The sequence below is a fragment of the Heliangelus exortis genome, chromosome 9, assembly GCF_036169615.1.
Source record: "Heliangelus exortis chromosome 9, bHelExo1.hap1, whole genome shotgun sequence".
Taxonomy (NCBI): domain Eukaryota; kingdom Metazoa; phylum Chordata; class Aves; order Apodiformes; family Trochilidae; genus Heliangelus; species Heliangelus exortis.
In genome coordinates, this window is record NC_092430.1 from 18,072,132 (window position 1) to 18,097,009 (window position 24,878).

At 41.8% G+C, this 24,878-nt stretch overlaps 1 protein-coding gene across 11 annotated transcripts in view; it reads left to right on the forward strand.

Annotated features, from left to right (window-relative positions):
• The window catches only part of MCF2L2 (MCF.2 cell line derived transforming sequence-like 2), a 155,704-nt gene extending 131,448 nt beyond the window's left edge, over positions 1–24,256 (forward strand). For 5 of the 11 annotated variants that reach the window (XM_071752549.1, XM_071752546.1, XM_071752543.1 and 2 more), the window contains exons 25-33: positions 597–669; positions 3,874–3,983; positions 7,997–8,092; positions 11,618–11,707; positions 12,600–12,671; positions 14,374–14,460; positions 16,714–16,832; positions 17,400–17,512; positions 19,744–24,256. In XM_071752549.1, coding sequence (XP_071608650.1) covers positions 597–669; positions 3,874–3,983; positions 7,997–8,092; positions 11,618–11,707; positions 12,600–12,671; positions 14,374–14,460; positions 16,714–16,832; positions 17,400–17,512; position 19,744 — 761 coding nt within the window. In that variant the 3' untranslated portion in view covers positions 19,745–24,256. Of the gene's footprint in view, positions 1–596; positions 670–3,873; positions 3,984–7,996; positions 8,093–11,617; positions 11,708–12,599; positions 12,672–14,373; positions 14,461–16,713; positions 16,833–17,399; positions 17,513–18,478; positions 18,580–19,743 lie in introns of all 11 variants that reach the window. The other 6 variants (XM_071752554.1, XM_071752547.1, XM_071752548.1 and 3 more) reach the window with 6 other exon arrangements.
• Positions 24,257–24,878: the final 622 nt, after the last annotated feature.

The window sequence follows — 24,878 nt, forward strand, 5'->3', positions numbered from 1 at the left end:
CATCTTTTTTTCATTTTTTTAGTCATCTTTCTGCACTCAGTGGTTACTGGACAAATGAGTCTGTTCCTACCTTCCAGCTATGCAAGAACAACAAAAAAAAGCACATATATAGCATATACCACAGCATTTTACTATTGCTGCTTGCCTAGGATGCTGTGTGAAAATGATTATTCAGAGGGATGGGGATATAGTCTACTAGATGGCTGTGTGTGCAAAAGAACTGATGTATATGTGTTCCTAAATTCAGAAAAAGCTCTGAGCCACAAAACTGACATTGCGCTCTAGGGAAAACACCAGTATCTTTATTCTCTAGATTCAAGTTGTAAAGTAACCTAGGCAGAGGTACAGAGGAAAGAGAAGGTGGTAGGGAAACAAATCTCTTCTGCACTGAAAAATTATGGGTAGAAGAGCTTTTTGAGCAAAGTTTTCAGCCTTTAAGGTCACCATAAGCCTTTCTCTTCAAGTATGAGTTCTCCATTTTGATTGCTGCAGCAGTCAAAATATCTCCTCCCCTCTTTCTCTCTCCCAGCTTCTTTGTGAACAGGGAAGAAACCTTCATAATATGGAGCAATTTCTTTTTACTTTTTCTTTAACAGAAGCAAGTCAACTGCACCAAAGAATCACTGAGAGTGTATATCATGCACCAATGGACTCCTCCAATGCAAGCAGGTAATCACAGCTATCATATCATATTATATCATATCATATCATATCAGGGCCATGTTTTGTCTTGCTTCAATGTTTTTGCAGTTCATAAATTCTAAGTTTTCTGTGTTTAGCTTCCTGGGTACAAATTTATTCAATTATTTTCAGATTCTTTAAAGGCATGTAAATACAGATAAAGGTTTTACTCATGGGAAAACTAAAAATCACAATTCAGAATTAATTTCAAAGATGACAATTTGGTTTTGCAAAGGAACCGTATGCTCTGTATTAATTTGGCTTTGCAAAGGAACCATATGTTCTGGATTAGCTCAATCCAAGTTTAGACAAAATGTACTGGAGCACTTCCAGGATGTGAAATGGAGCTGTCAGCAAATTTTTGTAATGATCCCAATTGCTTGGCAAGTTTAATGCAAGTCAGCATGGAATATCACTGTAAAATCCTAACATAATCAACAAAACCAAGAGATCCACAGGTACACAGCCAGCCTTTGAGAGTTGTATAACTGGATACAAGGAACTTTGAACAGTTGCACTGCTGTTAATCCTGCTACATGTTCTTTCTAGACTTGGCTACATTATCTTTGTTTAAGGTTAAAGCTGGAAAAGTTTAAGAGTGAAAATCTATCAGCAAAACCACTTTGGGGATAGAAAAAATTTATTCCAGTAAAATACGAAATGCAGTCACAAAAAAGATGCAAATCAGTGCAGATGTATGTTCCTTGTATTAGGCTTTTAACGTGAGAATTTTCAGAGCATAAACTATAAAATATGTAAACAGAAAATGAATTAACTCCAGGAAGAAAGGCTATGTGATTAGCTATTTGTACTAGACTGGATTAAACCAGTGGAAAAATGAAGCACTTGTTTCCTTACTCTGCCAGTACACCAGGGAAGGGGAGGTTAAATGCTTGTGCTCTAAATGTTGTGTTATTATGGGGATATGAAGAGTATGGTAAAGTCTTCATGAGAGAACAGGGCTCTGGCCTTTAATGAATGGGACAAAGTTCTCAGTGTTCTACTGGCTACTGTAAGCAGAGGCCACCTTGATCCTCTCTCATACATACCTCAGAGAGACACAAGGACAGGGGAAGTTGCAGCACAAGATGGCTTTGCTCTAGCTGATGTGAAAGAGGGAGTCAGAATTTCCTCAGACTTTGGAACCCTTTCTACAGTCTGTTTGGAGTTGCTGGGTGGAGGAATGGAGAGGAAGGAAGAAGCGAGCCTGTGATAGCCACACACATGGGCATAGTCTGTGTTTATGACTGCTGTGACTAAGCAGCTGGGTTGGGAAAGGCACTGTGGGTAAGCCAGTGAAAAATAGTATTAGCTAAAGAGCAACCACCATCATCAACTCTGCCAGTGGTTGGGGGTTAATTAATTACTGAGATTTTATCTAAATAATAGCCATCCTCACCTGGATTGTCTGTGTGTAAAAGTGACTTTACTGTTTACTGGGAATTGTCAAACCTGTCCTGTGACATTGGGGAAATCTGTTTGCAGAACACTCTCCCCTCCCCCAGCCGTATCTGGTCAGTGACAAAACTATCTCCATGCCTTGTTTATATGTCATCACAGCACTTGGGGCTGCAATTCCATGAGATAGATAAGGCAGGGCTGGGCTGGGCTGAGGCAGGACTGGATCTGAGATGTCTGCAAAAGAGATAAGTAGAGCTAGTGCCCTTAATAGAGATGGTTCTTGAATGTCCCTAAATTCAATCTATTTAAATTCTCTCTCTGTAAATTCTTCCCCAAAGTTTGAGTGTTTGATCCTAAAATGAGATGCCCCATGGTATCTACTGATGCTGTCTCTCTCTCTCTCAAGATATGACTGCTGCATTTCAGTGATAATGAAATTCTCTCTTTGTATTGTTTACTAATCAGGTTAAACATATTAAACTTAAATAGGCTATTATTCTAGCTCCTTAACTATCTGTTTTCTTGGAAATGACTGATTCAGTCATACATCCATGTAAAAATATCCTGTGCACATATATACACAGAAACACTTGGAGTTTAACTGCAGATGCTGTTTCAGAGAAGCTCCTGTGTTTTCTTGGTATCTTTCTCACAGCTGTAAATCTTTAGCTGTCAGTTTTGTGTTTCACAGTTATGTCAACCCAACTGAGGAAAAAGAATAAGGAAATGTGAATGTGCTTTGGATGTGTTCCCATATTTATTTTGAGCCCCGTTTTGTACCTGACATCAGGCTGCAAAATCACATTTTGATTTAGTACAGGAGGTAACAGAGACCTCTGTTAAGATTCCATCAGAAACAGGTCAGAGGTTCAAATACCAAGCAATGAGTCCCTTGCTGCCTTGTAGTTACAAAAGTTATTTGCAGATGTCTGGTCTTCTGAAAAAATTTAAGTTTTTAATCGTACCTTGGATTTTCCATTACAGAAAAAAAACCCCTTGTGAACATTATGTATAATGGTTCACATGATAATTGCAAACAGCATTGTAGTTGCTGATACATGTTAATAACAAGCATTTTGGGAAAGAGTATCTCAAGTGACAATGAAATGTGTGGAGCAGTCTGCCAAAGATAACAGTCAAACACCCAAACTGAACCACCAGACATTAGCAAAACAACGAGGATAAGAATCATGACAAAAACTTGCAGCACAATGTCCTTCAGACCTTGGACAGGGGGGTTGTTCCCCTTACAGACAAGGCCTGTCTGTAGGCAAATCTGGCAAGATGAATCCCCTTGTCTGTGGTTCAGCTGTAGACAGGGATATCCCACTTGGATTCATGCTTTCAAAGAGCAGAATACACAGAAGTTGGAAGCCAGTGGAATCTGTAAGTTCCTCTACACGTGGTATGACCTCTGCATGAACATCCAGTACACATTCCTATTTCAGATTCAGCTATGCTTATGCTCCCTTCCTTCCTTCCTTCCTCCCTTCTACCCTTCCTCCCTCCTCTGTTGGACTTGCAAGACATGCAGACAGCCAGTTTATTCCTCCATTTTTCATGTCTCAACATTAAGCTTACTGTGTGGTGTGGAAAGGGAGAAGGGCTAGAGTGGCTTTTCCCATCCGACATGCCAACAAAGAGGGAGACTTACATACCAAACAGAATTTTAAAGCCTGCCTTTTTTCCTTAGGCTTCCATATCTGAGAATAAAAAAGAATCCTCATTGTTCAGTGCTCTGTTAGGTATTAACCATGAATGTAACTGTTTTTGTATTTCTTTCATCCAAAGGTATAGCAGGAAATCATCCAGTATATATGAAAACAAATCTGAGACATCAAATGTGGAAGCAGCTAACAATAAAAACAGGAATTCCAGTCCCAGCTCCAGACAAAAGAGAGGTAGGAGTTCTGAGACAACTTTTTGCTTCCAAAGAGCAATATTTTTATCTTTGAACACTTATTTCTGGAGTACGATGAGGATACTTTACATGTATGTTCTTTAAACCCAACCTCACAAAAAAAAACCCAATGCTACAAAGCTGAGTGAGTGTGCCACGAAACTCCCTGAACACCAAAAAGAATTACTGGTTTAGGATTTTTAAAATCTGAGTTTTGATGCACTACAGTGCTCTTTATACAATCTGTGTTTTCTAAAAATAGAACTTGGGGGGAAATAGTATGCATCTTTAAACCTTCTCTATCCAGTCCATGTTGGTTTCTTGCCACATTTAATTCTAAGATTGTCTGCACACTTTGCTAACTGATTTCCTTGCTTTATGTCAGAGATGTTTTGTCCTCCTCTGCGTATGTTCCCTTCTAGTGTGTAATAAAAAACACACACGTGGTCACAGAAAATCCCTCTACTATTTGGGGGCATAAATACACCCAATATATTCTACAAATTGTGGGTTAAAATGAACACCAAAAAGAAACTGGATTTCATTTAGCAGAAAGAACAGAAAATCTTTCAACATCAGTTTCTCTTTTAGGTAGTGTTTTGAAATGTTGGAATGAAGAGTTTTCTAACAATACAAAAACAATATTCTGAGGTCTTAAGAGATGAATGTCCAAATCAAGCTTAAAGTCACAGCAGGCCCTTTTAGAAGCAGAAATGGTAAAAAAAAACAAACCAAAACCGGGAGGGGGGGAATATTTTTCTTTGAAAATAGTAGACTATAAATTGCAATGAGTTTTTATTCAGAGAATCATAGAATCATAAAATGGTTTGGGTTGGAAGGGATCTCAAAGATCATCAAGATCCAACCCCCCTGCATGGGCAAGGACACCTCCCACTAGACCAGGCTGAACAAGGCCCTGTCCAACCTGGCCCTGAACATTTCCAGGGAAGTGGCACATTCTGGGGAGGAAGTTAAGGATTCTTCATTAAAAGTCCAGTGCTAAAAACCTGTTTCAGTAAGAATTTTTTTAAAAAACACATGGACTTAAAAAAAAAAGTAAAAATTGAAAATCAGTCTTTAATTTGAAACTCATAAAACCGCTTAGAAAAGAAAAAAAATTCCCGGAAAATTATGGATATTTTCCAATCCCCCTGTACGCTGATTTTCACTCTTCTGCTTTGCTATGACCAAAGTGGGCTCCCCCCCCGGCGCTGCGGCTGCCCCAGCCCAGCGCCCCCAGCCTGCGGGTGTCCGGGCGCAACCTGGGCTACAACCCCGCCGTGCAGGGACCCTGCGGGAGGGCTCTGCTGCCGGGCACCTCCGGCTGGGACTCTGCCGGGGCTGGATTCGTCTCAAAAATGTGCAGCTGGGTCCTGCTGTCAGAGGTGCTGCCCCCCCCGAGCAGGGCTGTGCCGGGCTGCAGGACTGCGACTACATTGAGCCCGGTGCGCTGCCAAAACTGCTTCTTTTGTGCCACCTACTGACTGTAAACCTCCCGAAATATATAGTGTTAATGTGAACACGGAAGATCTTGAAATACTGTTTTCTTTCTGTAGTACGGAGTTGAGGGAGGCGGCGGGGCGGGAGGCACAATTGGCAAGCTATTTCAGTTTCTCTTTTCTTACGGATAAATGCCTGTGATTGAGTTATCTACGTTGAAAAAACAATATTTTGTGTGGAGCTGATTGTTAGATTCACTGACCTGAAACTATATGGGAGCCAAGTCCTGAAGGAACCTCTGTGGACCACCCAGAGCAGGGGGTGTTGGACTAGCAAAGCAGTGTCAACTGGAGTTGCTCAGTGCCGTGTCCACTTGGGTTCTGAATAGCTCCAGGGATGATGACTCCACAGCTGCCTTGGGGACACAGTCCCAGGCTTTAACCACCCTCACAGTAAAAAAGGTTTTGTTTCTTTTCTTATTTTTAGTGGAATTTCCTGTATTTCAGTTTGTGCTCATTGCCTCTCTCATCCTGTCACTGGGCTCCATTGTGGAGAATCTGGCTCCATCATCTTTACATCTTAAGGTGCCTCTGAGCCTTTTCTTCTCCAGGTTCTCTCGCTTCCTCCTCATGTCAACTACTGCAATCCCTTCATCATCTTCATGGCCTTTCACCATATTCACTCAAATGGATCCATGTCTCTCTTGCACTGAAGAATCCAGTAGAGGGGAAGCATCACTCCCCTGGACCTGCTGGCAAGGCTCTGTCCAGGATGCTGTTGGTCTTTTTGCTACAATTGTGCATTGCAGGCTCATGTTCAACATCTTGCCCGTCAGGACCCCATCCTTACTATGTTTGGAAAAGTTTTACAGGGTTATTTGGTATACCTGCAGAATGAAGGAATAGGTTTGAAATAAGTCAGGTGGAGACAACATGTCATTAGAGACCAGCCTCTAATGATTGTCCAGTGCTGGGAAGCTGTGGGGATTTGTGAAAACCTAAGGGGTCCCTCAGTGAACTGATATAACTGAATACCTTCCCCCTATCCACATGCACTCTTATACTTGCTGCATGACTCTACAGTAATGAAATACTATGGATTTTCTTGCTCTACACAAACAGAAAGTAAATCTATTTAATACACTGATTTCTGGATTCTTTAGGAGCTTAGAGTATCTTTACAAGGATTGCTTCACAGCAGGAGCAGCAGGAGGCAGAGTATGGCTCTTAAGCCAGTACAGGCAGTCTGAAAGCCAAAAAATTTTCCCCCATGCACCTGTGTATAGCCCTGAAGCTGAAACCACTGCTCACTAGCAGTTCCTCACCAGATACACCTGCCTGTCCCAAAGCTGTCGTCAGGCCACCAGCTGGAAGGAGCTGAACCACACTGATGTAATACTTCTGTATTGCTAAAATCTGTTCATCTCACACCAACCTGCACATACAGGCACCTCTGATCTTTGATTATCTTGGCTGCAAATCAGGAAGTGATGGGATGAGCTTTCCTTTGGAAGCACAGCTTGTCTGTCTGTTGCTTGTCTGTCCTGTGTGGATTCATTGTCTCTTCATGTTTTCTTTGTACTTCTGCTCTTCAATCGTGCCTCTAGTGATTTTTACTTGGAAGCGTATGAAATAAAGAAGAGGACAAAGCTAGTGGCTAAATCATAAGGCAGCCAATACATGGCTTTTCTCCTGCTCCTTTGCCATAAGCCTTCTGAGTGCTACCTGCCCGCACAAAGAAAGGGGCAGCTGCAGGACTTGGCAGGAATATGTAGCTCTGGGGGTTTGATCTAGGTCCACCTTTTTCCTCCAATGCAAGTAACTGGCTGTCTTTCAAACCCAGAGCCTCAGGGCCTAGATCAATCTGGGACTTGCCTTGTCAAAGCCAACTGTCAGGCAGCATGGCTGGCTCATTCATCTAGGAGTCTGGCAAGTAAGCTTTGCTGGCATGGCACTCACTCCTTACATCCCAGCAAATCATGAGATCAAATGCATGACTATATGCCAGCTTCACAGGCTGTTGGAAAGACTTAAGCAGGTAAGGCTGAGCGTATCAGCCAGAGAGCTGATGATGGCAAACTCTTCAGTGCTAGTACTGCCTAGCAGATGTAGGACTGCTTGAAACACTTGCTGTCTGCACATGTCCTGGCACTGCAAGACTTCTTCTCTTCTGCCTCCCTACAACCCTGGTGTTCCAACCACAATGATGTTTTTAAATAGTAAAAGGCACTAGATCCTTTTTAAAGAGCTTGCTGCTAAACTGTTTTTTCCTTTGATGAGAGCTACATCCCTTCACCTGTTTTTCTTTGGTTTTGTTTTGGTTTTGTTGTTCTCCATTAAAACTCAGCGGGCTAAACTCAACCCAGGGGCTCTGTTTGGCTCAGCTGGTTTAACCACCCTGACCTCATGTCACCTTTCTAATTGATTAGCTCTTGCTCAGGCTTGAACTGAATCAAAATTTATTTATTTATTTATTTATTTTTAGTTGTCATCCGGTGCTAACCTCTCCTTTCCCATAAGCTGAACAGCTGACCCTTCCTTCCTTATTTCTCTTCCCTCTCCCTCTCTCTCCTAGTTGATGCTTCCACCAGCCTTAACCTTGAGCGCACAGCGCTTGCTAGAAAGCGATTCACATTGCAAGGTCTTTCCAACCGCAGAGCTCCACCCAAAGGTAAAATCACACCATGCAGCATTTGGTGTCTGGCCATCTGTCTCCTGGACTCCCACAGTGTTCTCTCCATCCCATAATGCCATCCATCACTATTCCCAAAAGCACTGCCGTATCTCGTCAAAATGCTCCTGTCTGATGCACGCATATGGCTCCTCTTCTCAAAGATGCTGTTACCAAAAAATTGATACCATGGCAGTGTTGGCCAGGAAATTTTTGAGTTGACTGATTGGGGCTTTTGCTGGTGCACAGTGCAAGTAACATTTATTTCTAGTCAAGGGTCAAAGTGTGGATTTCTTTTAAACCACCAACCTAACTTCTTTCAGGGAAGAATATCATCTCTCTGTTATGGTACACAAAGTTTTCATGTGTTAAATTGTTTACTGGTTGGACCTTTGCTTTTTCAGTGCTGCTCAGCCATGGTTACACTGGGGAACTGGAATTCAGAAGATGTGGGGTGTGTTCTACTTAATTATGTTATGTGACAGTTCTACTTAATTATGTTATGTGACAGCGTAAAATAGTGTGTTCTGGGGTTTTGTGTGTAAATGTTTAGAAGACACTTAGTACCTATGCGTAGAGAGCATTCTGTAATGGCTGTACAAGGAAGATAATTTACAGGAAAGAAAGAAGTGTGGATAGGTATTAAATTGGACAACTATTTACAGTCACTTTCTTAAAAGATAATGGAATTACTCTTTTTATTGTTATTATATGTTTTTTCTCCTATTCTGATAAATAGCGTTTCTTTTGTGAGATGAAGGGTCAGTGTGCAGTGATGGAGAGGGTAAGCATCAGAAAGAAGCAGCAAGATAAAAGAATGAAAAGGGGAATAAAGAAACATCAAATTACAATGTTATCAAGATGAGAATACACCAAGAAGTGCAGTTATAAGATTCTGGCTGCAAGGTTAAGGCTGTGCTTGGTAGTAAGATTCAAGATGGACAAACCAGTTCCATGTTCTTAGTACAAAAAAGGGAGTGGTTTTCAGACCTTGGGATTTGATTGCAATATACAAATTTCATAAATGCAGGATAATGCTGTACTTCAGGCTAGTTTGGATCTGCAGTTCTGGTTTGGGCCTCTTCTGCTCTTTTATCTGAATTTTTCTTGTCATGTGAATTGTCTGTCTTAGTCTTCAGTGTTCTCAACAGCAAAGCACAGTTCAGAAGAGTCTGTACCTCCTAAGCTGTAGGCACTCTCAGCTCAAAGACTTGCTGAGTCTGGTTATTTGAAATTCCCATGCAACACCTCTATTACACAATGTCTCATTTGTTGTGCTGTTCAGTTGCTAATCTGGCCCTGGTCTAGAGGAAACCTGTAGGCAAACAGCCAGGCTGATTTGCAGAGCTTTGTCATTTCTGCAGGTGGTGACAAAGCAAAGCTGTGTTAGCACTGTATGGGCTGGCTGTAAAGGCAGATCAGAAGTTGTGAGAAGGTAACAGGGAAGTTAATGGCAGCAAGCTTGTCCTGCTCTTGATCCTTTTTTCTAAGGATTTGTTACTGTCTATTCATGTCCAGAAAGCATAAAAGGGAAGGTCTAAACAACGAAATAACAAGAGTAACTAGGGGGAAAACAAGATTGCCTGAGGATATCAACTGGTAGTGGGGCAAGGATGCTCAGAGCACTGTTGGACTGTCTGCCCAGGCTGGATATGATGGGGTAGAAAGAAGTGCTGATGTCTGGAGGGGAAACTTTGCCATCTTGCACTTCATCAGTGCAGAGACCCCTAAGGTAGCCATAGCAGAACTCCCATCAAAGTGTGTGAGAGCTCACCCTTGTAGCACTCTGCATCTCCCTCATCCTTGGGTCAGCATTAGCTGTCCTGGTTTGCAGAGCCAAGCTAATAGTTCTTGAAGTTGACACAGGTCTCTAAAAGCTGCCTGATGTGGTGTAAATGTAGTCCAACACCATAATTATAAACTGAAATTTTCTTTGTATTTTAATACGAACAGTTAGAGTAGTCCAAATGTGGGGTCATTCCACTGTAATTCTCCTTGAGAGCAGTTTAACCTCTCATTTTTCACAGCCTTTTAAGACATGTGAATAAGGAGGTACTTGAATATGTGTGCTTTTAAGGAGGTGCATTGGCAGATACACAATTTGCAGTTTTTATGTCCCCAGCAAGGAAATCTTCACGGTAGTGTAGTTCTGCACAGGTTATTTAAATCTGAAATGTAAAATCACCTGAGATTTATTTTACTCCAGTGATGTATTGCATTTAATCGTGGAAATGCAAAATAGAAAAAGCATGAGAGAAAAGAAGGGAGATATAGTAAGAGAAAGGACACAAAGGGAATAGAGAAGTCTCTGAATCACAGGCACCATCTGGGAACATCTGGACTAAGATTCAACAATGCATATAAGAAAAGAGCTGTGTGTACTAAAAGTCTTCATGTATCCCAGGAAATTTTTCAGTGAAAATAGAACCAATTATTTAATTTTTACCTAAATATTTGTTTGGCATTTTTGAAAGTGAAAACATGGAAAATCACAGTTTTGGACAAATCTGAAAACCTTCAACAGAATATTTAAAGCAACTTCTAATACATTTTCAGCTGAGTAAAGTATTCAAGGATCTTACTGAAACTGAAATATGAAGCAGAGGAATAGCTTTACTCATGTCTCCATGGAAATACTCACTTGAGTAATGCAGCACATGTGCTTTGAGTGTTGTCAGCAGAAGATACTAAAACGTTAATCCTGACATATCTGTAAGCAAGTAACAACTTTTCCCAAGTGCTGCTTCTCCCAGATGGTACCCAAGTTGGTAGGTTGCAAGAAGTTCACTCTTATGAGCTGTGTGATGACTCTGGCTTGTTTTGAAACATCATGTGCTCTCTGAAGCTAGACAACAGTTAGTCCATTTATACTTCTGATCTGTTTATGAAATATTTTGAGTAAAAAATACTCCTTACATCTCACAGTGAAATCTGAGAAAGCTCTGTCCTCAGTCCTGAGTAGATTCTGAGGCAAGGCAGGTTCCTAATTGGAGCTCTGTTGCCTCCACTTTCTCCAAGCTGGCTTGCACCAGTCAGGATGGAGGCCCAGAGAAAGTTTTCAGGCATTCACACAGTTCAGTTCTAGAAATTACAAATATAAACTCCAAACTGTTCATGTTTTAAGTGTATTTCAGGACACTGAACAAGCAGTTCAGTGTCTAAAATAACCAAAGTGTTATTTTAATGTGTGTCTCTCATCTGGAGACACACACACCATTCTAACCATCATGCTCATCTCTGTGTTTTGTAGCTGTACTCAGACACTACTTGGTTGTTAAAATATTAATTGGAGTAAGCCTCCTTTCTGAAGTGTTCAAATTGGTGCAATTGGAATTGCTCTGAAAATATATTAATATAAATACTGTGCTTTTGACTTTGTTGAGGGCATTTTTCCAGACTGTTTAAGAGAAGCAACCTACCCTTTATTTACCCTTTTCCAGCTACTGCTTTGCTTTGGACACCTTTTACCCTCTGTGCTTATTAACCTCTAATCCTGCCCTGCGTTGCATCTGTCTGTCCTCCCAGATCCAGAATCTAAGGAAAGAGAAGTTACCCGTCGCTTTTCCCTAGCCTCCTCCATCAGCACCACAGTAAATGCTTCTGCTGTGACCACAGGTACCGTCATGCTGCTTGCTTAGCTACCCTTCTCCTTGCCTGCTGACTGACACATTTACTGCCAAATGCTGCTCCTGGAGTGAGTATCTCAGGCTCAATTTTTATAAATGCAGGAGATTCCAGTAGAAAAGTCAGGACCAGTTTAACCTCTCCAGCCAGCCAGGCCAAGACACTTCAGATGTATAACTAGTTGTGCCGACAGCAAATATAGTGACTTTTCTCAGTTTGTCCATAGCAGGCTTCAAAGAGTGGTGCTGATTTCCCTGGAAACTGGATTAATTTTCAGTGCTTTTCAATGAAGTGCTTCATTTTAAGAAAATATTTCAGATGACAGAAGAAACTGGAGTCTGTGGCTTGTCTCAGCTTTAGCCACGTGCAGGTCTAGCCAGGGTGTTTGGATCATCATATTCAACGCTCTTTCATGCTATTGTGTGCTGATCCTCACTGCATATGGTTCAGCTCCTTCACATCACCAGTTCTACACATGTGGAGTCAGGGCACAGGAGAAGCACTGTATGTGGACGTGTGATGGATGCCCTCCACTTCTGTGGGGTGTAGGTGTTGGCTTTTGTGGACTCTTGCATGCCTGCCTCATGAGTAGAGTGCTGAGATAGTGCCTTCCTGCAGCAGTGCCGTCTCCTGAACTAGAGGTAGAGAAAACATCTGTGAAACCTGATAGGAAGCAGGTATATTTACTGTCTCTTTTGCAAAAAGAGATCTGTTTCCTATGCACATCACTGAAGTGTTTATTTTCACCACCTAGAACTTAGAGGTTGGTAATTTTTCTGGGTGAAATGGAAAGTATTAGGTAGGTAGTGTTTTCAGGGAATGGGAAAGCAAGCTCCTTTTTAAACAATATTTACAGCCTTGTGACTCTGCAAACTTCACACAGGTCCCCTTGTTCCTGCAGTTAAAGTCAAGAGACATGAAATAAAGAGTGATCCAACTCCCCTGGGGTTTGAAGGTATGAGTATGTACATCCTGCATGAAAACCTGTTTGGCAATCTTTTGTATATTATTCACTGAATTTACATCTCATCACTGCTGGCAGAGTCCTTCAGGGGTTTAGTGTCACTTTATCTGTTTCACTGTAATAAGCACCGATTGTCACCCCCTTGCCTGTCCCCTGCACTCATGTTGTATTTACCAACTTCCACCTAGGGATAGGACTAAATTAAAACCCTAATTCTCTGCCTGTTTTGGGAAGTAATGCTCTAGATTGTGATCTGGATCTGAATCTGGATTTTCTCCCTGGCTTTCACCTCACTCTGCCAAGTGCAGCAGCAGGAAGCCGAGGAGTTAATTTTCACCTTCACCTGCAGTCTGGCTGCTTGCATCCCTCCTCCCTTGTTAGTGTCATTATCTAATAAGAGGAGCAGGAGCCATGAAGACTACAGAAGGGGCTAGACTATACATTAATATTCATTTAAGGTACAGTGTTTCATTTCAGCTAGCAGAATTTCCACCTGCAGCAAATTTATCAATTACTGCTTAATAACAATACCAGAGAGTTAAACTGGGAAGTTATTCCCCAGCTTCTGGAAGATCCTCAGCTTCCACTGTCAGTTTTCCCCTTTACATGAGTATTTGGCAGAGCATGTTGCCTTGTGGGGCTCAAGCAGTCAGGTACCCCTGCTGCAGGAATAATTTTTTAGGACTGTGTTGCTCTGCATAAAACTTTCATAGAAAGGACAGGCGGCCGAGTCACTGATGGAATTGGTGTTACATCTCCTATGTCACTCATAGCAGAAGAGGAGACTGGAACAGAGAGGTTGGAAAAAATAATCCAGATACAGCAGAAGAAATAGCTTTGCTGGTTGCAGAATATTTCCTTTTGCCAGTGACCCTTGGCACTCTGTTTTGAATCACCCTGGTACACAGCACCAGAGTTTCCCAAACTGTGCTGTTTACACCTCCCTTTCCTGCACTGATGGATACCTCTGAGCTCAACCTACCATGTGGCTGAAGAGGCAGGGGGTATTTCAGGGTGTAAGTACTGTCCATAGGGTGGAGCTGAGTTGATCCTCAGTGGTTAAAAACATGGTCCTACTGCACAACATCCCTCGCCAGAATGGGTTTGCTTAAGTAGGAAACAATGAATATTATCATCCCTTTACTAGAGGATATTGTTGTGATTGTCAGGGTTTTAGAAGGGCAAATTATTTTATGTACTTAGATAAAATCTTCCCCGTAAAACTGTGTTGCAGTCATCAAGAATGAACACATTAATTTCTGTCCAGAAAGAAAAGTCTCCCTGGTCCCCTTTCATTACTGTATGGATGGGCATCAAAACCATATACCATCACCTACAGAATTATTTAAAATGCTGAAAGGAAAACATGTAAAAAACATGTAAGGCAGCTATAGCAAAATAGAACACTGCACTGTTCACCCAGCAATCATCTTCCTTAATTAACATCGATATTGCTGTTTGATTCATTTGGCTGTTCTCTGTCCTTACCAGACTGACAGTTTTTCTGTGGAATGCTGCTGTCTTTTCATTCATTTGTGCTGGTCGTGTGTCTCCTCTTTTATAACTGTTGGACCCCAGTCCACCTGTTTGTTAAAGAGACTCCCAGTTGCAGAGGTGATACAGGAATTCACTTTGTACTGGTTGTCTGGTCACTATTTCACCTTGAAGACACAAACTGTACTTCCTGTCACAGATGCTTTTGAGAACACCATATTGGCCCAGACTAAATGTAATACTGGTTCCACCATGAGACCCGTACCTAGATCTGCTTCACAGACAGGTAAACAAAATTAAAACATTTTTCATCTCCATTTGAGAGTGTAGTATAAATTTTTGATAATATTTACTCTCTTTAGCTGAAATAAATTTTTGTCTTTTAATGAACATTATTTCCCATGAAAGCAATGAAAGAGCAAGCTTGGATCACAAGCAGGTACAGAAACAATGTCACAGATTCTGGTTTTCTTTAGGTCAGGCATAGCTGAAAATAATTTTTTAAATTGATGTCAGAGAGCTCAGAATTTGATCTGTGTGATTTCATAGCTTGAATTAAATATGTAAAACTTTTTCTTAGTAAAGCTATTTCTTAGTCTCTTTGATTAGAATGACAGGCTGTATGGAAGAGGAAGGCTGATGCATGTATTTGTAAGGAATTCTTGCTGTTTAGATTTCTGCCTTGGGTGCTTTCTACAAATGACAGTGGCAAAAGATTACTGAAGCTTTGTCTAAAGTGGATATCTTTTTTTGTTATGCGTTTGTAGCCCAGCCTATGAATTTGAACTAAATTTGGTGTAGCAGTTTGAAGCTAGTTATCATAAATTTTTTTTATGTTTATACAGGTGCTAGTATTTTGCTGATGTGATTTAATTGACATAGAATATGGGCTCCAGTTCTGTGCCCTGCATGGTTCATAATTGAAATTGTCTCTTATGTCTCAAAACTCTGTTGGTATAGACCTTGGTGGAGACACTCATAGCCCAACACTTGAACACACACTTTAGAGGCTGGTTTGCACCTTGGGAAGTATGGATGACCTTATGGTTCTAACCCTAACCATACCTGCAGGGCTATAAGCAGGGATGCTGCTCTGGTGGATGAAGGTCACTGCCTCTCCTGTGACTGAATGGCAGCAGTAGGAGCAGTCATGGCCCCTGTGTGACAGGAGGGAGGAGAAGGGGCTACAGAGCTGCATGACCACATGTTGAATCAGGCAGTGCCTGTAGCAGGAAGGATATGCACAGGGAGGAATGAAATAAATAGATTGTTTAATAAACTTATTTCTGCCACATCAGATTGCTTTCCTGCTTTCTGCCTGAACTGTCTGGCTTGGGTTTCATGTTATCTCAGGCCAGGTTTTGCTGTGGGTTTAGAGTGCTGGGCATGAGCATGAGCATCTGCCTCTGTGCCTTGTTGCCAGAGCACTGCTTTGCCTTGTTGAGAGCAACGGTACCCAGGCTGTAAAGAACTTGATTCAGCATCTGCTCAACTCAAGTCCCTGCAAATCAGCAAATGCACAGCAGGTAAATTAAGTAGGAAAGCACGTGGTGATTTGACCGACTCCACACAGCTTGTATCTGTCAGGGCTGCAGAATTCCTGGGTGGATGCAAGGTCTGTTTCCTCCAAGCAGGACTGCAGGTCATCCCTGTCAGAAAAGGAATTGGCATCAAGTGTGAAGGAAAGTGAAGATCATGACTGACATGAGTACAGAAGAAGTTGAGTCACTTTTCTATTATGGGAGACCCAGGTGGGCAGGTCTTCTAAAGTTCAGCCTGACTTTTCCCTCAGGACAGTTCCCCCAGGTGTGCCTTTTTAGGTAAATGAGACTGGCTGTTGTGCTTGGGCTGTAAATCTATCATTTAGTCCCTTCCACTGGGCTGGGGTGTTTTTGAGTGCAAATCATGCAACAATACTGCTAACAGCAGAAATATTAATGAGGTCTTATTTACCTACAACCAAAGTCTGGTTGTCTTTGTACCTTTTCTGTTTACTCTGTCCCTCTCCTACACTTCCAGCCTGCTCTAGGCTACAGTTTGGTAAGTTGTTTAGGTGGTAGCATTACCTTGAGATGAGATGGAGATAAGAAGACAACCAAAATAAAATGGCTTTGGACTTCAATATCTAGATAAACATGTGGAGGTAGCCTGGGAACTGAATGAGCATGGCCTTCTGAAAGTCAAGTCACCAAAAGTTCTCATTTGCTATAGTGTTTGCTCTGCAGAAACGTTACTGGACCTTGATTTTTGTACCTCTTGAACTGGAGAGATTTAGCAATCTAAATACTCAAGGTATTGACGGGCATGCACACTTTGGCCACACAATCTGCCCTCATACAAAGCTGAACAGGTTTTTGGAGACAGAAGAATGACTGCTACATAATTTGGCAAAATTAGGGAAGAAACTGTAGGAAGATACAAGCAAGCCAGCAAGTGGTATAGTGGGAAGTGAACCTGTCATATTTTGTTTTAAAAGACTGAGTGTGTAAGAGGCTAATGACTGATAACTAACTCCTTTTGGTTTATCTCTTTTGAAAAGGTTGGCCAAGCAGGCAGATGCCATCTCTAGACACATTTGAGGATTTTGAAGCCATCCCCTCCAGTACAGATGAACTCTCCAACTCTTCCGACTTGGAGGAAGAGAACAACCCTAACAATGTAATTGCTTTTTCAAATTACACTGCCCTTTTCCAGTGCTACCTGAACTTCTGTAAAGATCATAATTTAGCCTGCAAAGTTTAGATTCATACCAACCTTAAATTCATGGATGTGTGGGAATTCAGAAGATGGGAATTTGATCTGAGATACTGGGAGATTATGCCAAAACTACTTTGTTGATAAGGACCAAGACCATAAAAAGTCACTCTGACTTGAAAGCTGCAGCTTTACCTGTTCCAAAAGTGAGGGCAAACTCTGAGGCTTTAGAAAAGTAATTTCAGGTTTTCCAGATAAAGTAGCCTGGTGTCACAAACCCAATTTATGTGTCAGAATAATAACAGCTGGCTGGTTAACTCTAAAGACTAAATGCACAGTACAGTTCTGTCCTAAGTTGAATAATGTTTAACCTAGGCATGACAAAAGGAATAAAAAGTGACACGACTCCCTACAGAAGAAGTCTCTGCTAGTTTGAAATGCTTAAATCAGTATTTAACTAACCTTGCTCTCCATGCACAGTGTTCTTTCATCCATAGTAACTGTATTTCTGGTGCATTGTTTTATTTTTAGGGGACTAACCTTTTTCGGGTAGAAGGCAGTTTTGACAGCTGTTTCCCAGATTCTCTTACACTTGAGGATGGAGATTTAGTGCAGTTTGTGCAGGAAGGAGAGAACGGTCAATGGTAAGTACAGCAGAAAGACAAAATTTGACAGATAGAACATCCATAACCTCCTGGAAAGCGTTCAGAAGAATGGCAAAGACTCATCAAAATCAATCCAAATCCACGCACTCTATTGACTGCCATGTGAAAGAGGCAGTGGGGGGTATGAATATACAAGCAGATTTGGTTAATTACACCTCATGTGCCTTTATCCCAAATGCTTGTGACATGAGACTTAAGAGGACAGAAGTTTGAATAAAGGAAATGAGAGGAATATTTGGGCTTTTGACAACTGCCAAAGGCAGCACCCTTCCATAGGACACATCAGTAAAATCCCCATGCCTTCCACTGAGCTGCAGCAGTGAACCAGAGAGCATTTTTAGCCTCATAGGCTTAGATATAAGATGTGATTGACAAAATGTAATTAATCTATTCCCTTTCAGCTCTCGTTTGTTTTTGTGTATTTATTCTCTCTTGCTCACAAGTTACTGTTAGAAACAGATCTGTCTGGACATCTGATTTCTCCTTCCATGGGTAATTTGGAAGTAGATCATCTGATCTCCTTGAAGCATCCATGCAGTCAGAACCATCACTCACAACTGGCATTCAGATGAGATGGGAGCAAGTCCCATAGAATGGAGCAGGTGGGAAGTGAACTAAACACATCCACCCTGGGTGTTATTTACAGCAAGGGGGATGGACAATATGAAAGATTCATTTTCTTCAGCTCTGAATGTGGCCCAGGGTCTCAGACACAAGCCAAGACCACTGCTTCCTTGTCACACTGCTTACAAGAGAGTTTCATCTGGAGTACTGGGTCCCCATCTGAGACTGCTAGAACTTAGTCACTGGCTACCCGTGGGACTGCCCTGGGTCCTCAGTCTTCTCCTATAGTTTAGGAAATAGCTGCCCAAAATGCACCTCTAAGAAACGCAACCTAGGAAAAGAGAATGTAGGGAAATGCACTGACTGTTCTCTGAATTTCAGGTTAGTGAAGAAAGTGGTCTCTGAGAAAAGTGACTGGGTTCCTTCCAGTATATTGCAGCCAGCAGAGGGGGACAGTAACATCATTAAGAACAGCAATGCAAGTAATAGACAGAATGTGTTACTGGCATTTATTTATTTAAATATTTTTAAAAGATGTTATAAAAAAAGGATGTGATTAGCAGTGCACATTCTGTATTAAAGTACTTGTCCTGAGTGTATGTCTATGCTGCAGTTTCTGGTGATAGAGCTGAAATTTGGCACTGTAGAGCTAGTTAGGCACAGTAGCTTACTTTGGCATGGTTTAACTGGTTTTCCATTCCTGGGCAGAACTTGAATCTCCCACCAAACTTCTGTGGCTACTAGTATCCAGCCTGGCTACTTTACAGCTAGCCCTCATGTGTCCTATGGCAGGGTGTGTTGTAACTGCATGATAGCTTTCATCCTTGACAAAGGTACTATTTGGATTTCGATCAGCATCGGTGCTGCCATTCTGAACTAGGTTTGAAAACATTTAAGTCTCATGAACCATTACTGCTTTTGTCTTATTTCACTGCTGGTTCCAAAGGCTGGAGGAAGAGCTGCTCTGTCAAGATTTCAGTCAAATCAGCACTGAAACTCATCCTTTCTTCAGCTTTGGTTCTGACCTAACAACCAAACAGGTTGTGCTGGGAAGAATCTCAGCAACTCTGCACATCAAAGGTTTAAAATTTCAGATTAATTTTTGCCCATCCTTAAATACTATCTTGCTTTTCTTCTGGTAACAGAAGAAAGCAAAAATCTGGTACAGCCATTTCCTGGCCACCTGTGACAGAGAGACACGGAACTGCCAGTGCTTTATTCTGAGTTTCCGGTTTCTTTTGATTTTTTTTTTTTCCTTTTTTTCTGGTGATCAGTTTGTTAAAATGGAGAAGAACCTTTCTGAAAGTTAACCAGGGTTCTTTGCTATGATTTACAGAGAGTTTGGTAATTGCTGTTCCTTCATCTCCACAACAGGTCAGTTCAGTCTTCACCTTCCCTGCCTAACTGTGGCTCTCATTTCTTTGGCTTGTCTAATGTTTCAAAAGAAAAATAAAGCCACATGCACCTTACAGTCAGTCACATGACAAAAGAGCCTGCTTTGATTTTAATGAAGAAATTAGGACAACAGTAGAACTGTGATTGTATGTTTTTATTTTATCTCAGGCTTTTAACAATGAACTTCAAGGCTGTAGACAGGAAATCCTTTAGACTTACTGCAGTGACAATGCCCATGTCCTCCTTTTCAGACATGTACAACGATTCCTGCACTATGGCCTCAGTAGAGTCAGACACCAAGGAGAGTGAGGTGACCAAAAGCTTCCCAGCAGAACAGAGGGCTGGCAGCTGAACAACAGGAGCAGCCTTCCTCAGGACCCCATCTATCTCAGTTTATTTTGGGTGGACACTGGATCAAAGTTGCCTTTCTCACAAGTTCTGAGGTTCATAATTCACTAAAACTTTATCAGCATGAACAGACGAGAACTGTGCTGTCCATCCAGCAAGCTGGGAAAAAACAACTTGAAAGGAGCATTAAGCAGCATCAGAACCCACCTTTGGTATTAAGGGAAAAAAATGCTTCTTGCATTGATTATCAAACTGTTTCAGAAGATGTGGCCTAAATTAGGTCGACAGCAGAGCTGAAGAGTTACTATGCACGCACCTTTTGGCAACTTTGCTTGAACATCGAGTTACTGCAGAGGGACACATGCGTGGTGATGAGGTCCTGCTCTACCATGGGGTCGCCTGGAGGTTTTTCCATTTGCTTGCCTCTGGCTGTGCCTTCCCCATCCTCCTTAATTCCAGCTGATACATCACAAATGTGCCCTTTTTGCTGATGGCTAACACCAAAACCACCCCATTTTAGAGTGGCTGTGGAAAGGAAACTTCTGATTTGGGCCATAAGAGAAGCAACATTCATCCAGCAATGATGTGGTGACTTTTGGAATGGCACAGTGAACAGCCTGCTGCATACAGCATTCTGCTGGAATGATGCAGATGGCAACTCCTGGCTGTGAGATGGAGGTGCAGGGCTTAGTAGGGAAGCAAAGATGTGTGACAGCTACTGTGAAAAAGAACATCTTGAACTCTTTTTACAATATAAGTCATTCCTCTCCTCCCTCTGCAGTCTGTGGTTGCTGGATCACAATCTTTTGCATTTGGTGCCGAGAATTCAATTGAATACCATTTAATGTCATATGTTTGAGTAGACTGCATGCTTTCCTTGTGTGCTGACCTATGGAGTAGATACATTTCATCCCCCATTTGGAATATAATTAAGCATTGCAAATAGGCCGTGAGCATTAGATGCTCCAATGAGTGGGTAAAGTGTTGATGTTAAATACATCTTTCCAGGACATTTGATTAAAGGACTGTACCAAATCTCTGCCACATAAGGATGTAATGTAAAATACAAAGTGAGTACAGATATTATTATTCCTATACATGCCATTAGCTCATTCAGAGCAGCTGTTTAGATATGAAGGCATTTGGATAGTAATTGGGCCTTAAGACCCATACATGCTGCTAAAGCTTTAGTAAAGGTAATTATTGACTGAGGGTTGCAAACAGGCAAAGGTCAGTCTGGAAAAATGAATCTAGAAGCTCGAGAGTGAGTGATTGGCTTTTTTGTTTAACCCTGAGACCAGTGGTGCTCTATGTAAATAACAAAGGGGACAAAACACTAAAAATGGAGATTCTACTCTTTAGCAAGGGAGCCTCTGACCAAAATAGTAGGAGTCTGTACCATTTCTGCTATCATCTTTGCAGGGACCCCAATTTTTTTTCTTTATGTGGCAGTGTGGAATTGTAAATATCTTAGTGTGTGAGTCAGGATAGTTGTGAAGAAGGTAAATAGTCCCATTCAAGAAAAAGCCTTGGAGTAGGTAAAGGCTTACTCAGATTTTGTTTGCCTGTGAAGTCTTATTGATTAATTATGGGTTGCACTGTGGTGGTTAATTGCCATGGGTCTTCTAACCCTCAGTATCTAAACTCTGATTTTTGACATTTTCTGTTTATGACTAAAGGACCCGAGTGTTCTGTACCTTTTTGAAAGCTAATTTTGTCCTACAGAGATAGGAACTTGTCTGTTCCATGCTTGTCATTTACCATAAAAATAACATATAAGCTCTCAAGAACATGAATCCTGTCAGTCTGCTATAGTTACAAGCATCTTGAGGAAAGAACAGATTCCTTGCAGTCCCCTGAGGAAATATGCAGTGATGTTTTCTTGTAGTGCAATTATTTTAACTTCTTCCTAAAATGAGTTTATTTCGAATTCCATATTACTTTCAGTAATTTTTGCACAGCCTGATAACAGTGCTTCTGTCTACCCCTGCCCTGAACACAGGAGAGGAAAGGGGTAGGGAGCTTTGATTGCACATTAGTAAATGTAGTAAGCACTTGTGTGTGAGAGAGAGAGAGAGAGAAGGATTACCTGAGGATATGAAACTGCCAAAGCTTGGATTTGTGATGTTGCTGACAGATGGAAACCTGCACTTTGGAGCTTCTTTGTAGGAATCTCCTTTTAACAGTGAAATGGCAGTGGGAAGTCTCTGTTTGAACTGAAGATGGAAAATCAGGTGTTGTCAGTCCATTTCCTACCTCTGCTGTGTGCAGGGTGACAATGTGCTAGTCCTATATCCCCTGGTGCCTTGATATCTTCCCATGAACTGGGAGATATTGGATTTTCCACATGTCAAATTCTGATGATAAATTTTAGTATGTATGTAAAAATTGGGGACCTTGCAGTGGAGAGCAAAGTATTAAACCCTCTGTGTCCCCCTGCTCCCTCCATGGGCACCAATGGTGGCATCCTGGGAGGCAATCTAGAACTGAAGCAGGGGAGAGAATTGCTGCAGAAGTGTCTCCTCTCTCCCATCTTGTAATGATTGCAAAGGTATTGACTGAGTTATAACAGTTGTCCTCCCTACTTTGTTTTTGAAAACAATTTTTTTTTCCTCCAAATCTCATGTTTTATCCTGTTGGACCAAAGTTTGAGTCACTCCTGCACCATGAATGTCCTGAGGATGACAAGTAACTCACTGCCCCGTGGCTCTGTGCAGCAGTGGGACAGTGCTTTGGTGTCAGAGGTCTTTGGGAGCTGGTTGTATCATTGCTATCCTCAGACACTGCTGAACCTGAGCATGGAGCCCACAACCATTAATTGTGTCTGTAACCTTCCTGCAGTGCCAATGAGCCAAAGGCAGCTGCCTGTTTCCATCTCCATGTTCCAAACTGAGACAAACTCAGACCACACTGCAACCACTGCAGCTGCTGCTGGGGGGTAACTGGGGCCCTTGGCCTGGTTGCTGCCTGTGGTGTGAATGTCAGTGAGACAGTGTCACACTGCTGGGTTTGCTGTTTTAAAGAATGAAGTTCAATGACAGATAGGCTGCTGGTAAGTCTGACAGCAGCCAACAAGAAGTAACCTTCTGGCTTTGCTGACAAGAAAAAATGGGGTTTTGATGACTTTTTTTTTTATATATAGTAGACAGGCTAGTCTTTTACTTAGTGTATTCTGTCAAGCAAGGAAATAATTAAGGGAATTAATTATGTACAGTCTACAATATGATTTGGTAATGTCCAGAAAGAATGCGTACACTAAGGTATACTTACTCTGTATGTAGATTTTTGACACCACCACTTTCAGGTAAATGGACCTAAAAATCATAGTTTTCAAATATGGATTTCATTTCAGTGTTGTTTAGAGATGAGGCAGTGACCAGAAAGTCATTTAAAAGCAATGTTTGCCTCTAAGTTTGCTTTGTAGAAGAGAGAAGGTCCAAGGCAAGTCTATCAAGTAGCAGGACAGTGGTTGAGTGCTGTGTCCTTGCTGCTTGGCAGCAAGTCCATGCCAGCCTCCTGGTTGCTCTCTCCACATCTGGATTAGTGAGACCTGAGCTCTAGGATGAGATTTTGACTTGGATCTGCTCCCTTTTCTTTGCTGCCATCTTCTGTGAAAATTCCAGAAATTTCACATCCTTAAAACTCTGCCCTTGGGTGTAGTGGGGCTCCTTCTCTGCTGACAGTAATGACAAACAGATGGGCAGCTGCCATGAGACACAGGTCTTGCTTCTAGTAAACCAGGTTTAAAGGTAATCAGGCCTGATCCTCTCCTTCTCTCATGTTAAAACCCCACTAGGTGGAGAATCAGACCAGTGGTCACTGTGTTGATCACAAACGGCTGTGGCCAAACCACATCAGAACACTGGCTTCTCCTGCCAGTGACAACAAAGCTGTGTGTGTGTATTATATTCTGGTTGTGTATGTATGTGATGAAAAGCCATTTTATTATCCATAATTTTCTTAGACTCTTGAGATTTCAAACAGGATTGGGTATGAGAAAGGCCAGGAGCTTCTTTTCCAAAAATACTCAAAGCCTGACCTCAAATGTATGTATGATTAGAAATATATAAGAATAATAAGAAAAAAGAGCCAAACTGTGTATTTCTTCTTGCAGCTGGAGCTGAAATAGCTGCTAAGATTTCCTCTCCCCAGCTGAGAATTGGTACAGTTTGTTTTTCTTACATATTTTCCATGGTGTTGATTATGATGTATTTGTATATTGTGACTGATGAGAGATAATCAGACAGGAAAAGAGCACAGAATTGCCTGTCCTTTTTTCCAGTCAAGACAGAATGTATGAATTTATTACAAGAAAAAAGTGTGCAAATGAACTTCCACTTCTTGTAATTAGGCCATCCTGACCTGTGTAGAACCACACTTCGTTTGAAATTTATAAAAATTATAACTAATACAAAACGTTGTGGCTGATGTTTCTGTGTGAAGAAACAACTCAAATGAGCTTTCTTTCTATTCAGAATAAATGAGCATCAGTAAAGGCACATTATCACACCAGAAAAAAATCTACATACCTGTCCCCTGTAACTTTACTTGCCCAAGAAATGTGTCACAAAAGGCACAGTGGGTTTTTTTCCTTTACCCATCTCCTTCCTTATCATGTTACATGCAGTGCAATATTGATATGAGAAAACAAAGAATTAGGTCCAAAGCAGATCCCAGGTGTGGGGCTTGCTTTTTTCCCCCCACAGCAATCAGCTCCCATGGCAAAAGCCCGGGGCTGGGAATGCAGCCACATGGCAGGAGCAGGGGTAATGCTCTCCTCTTGCAGATCTCTGGTGTGTGACCCTGCATGCCGGGAGCTGCCTGTGCAGTTCCTGTCCCAGCTTGGTGTGGCTTGCAGGAGACGCTTCGCTGAACCTGGCAGGGCGTTGTGATTTGCTGAGGAGTCTGTTTGAGTGGAACGGAAATGGTGAGTGACCCTGGCTGACCCACCTTCAACAAACCCAATCTTTGGAGCAGGACTGACCCAGCCAGCAAAGGCTGCTGACAGTCCCCAGCTAGGACCAGAGCTCTCACTTTT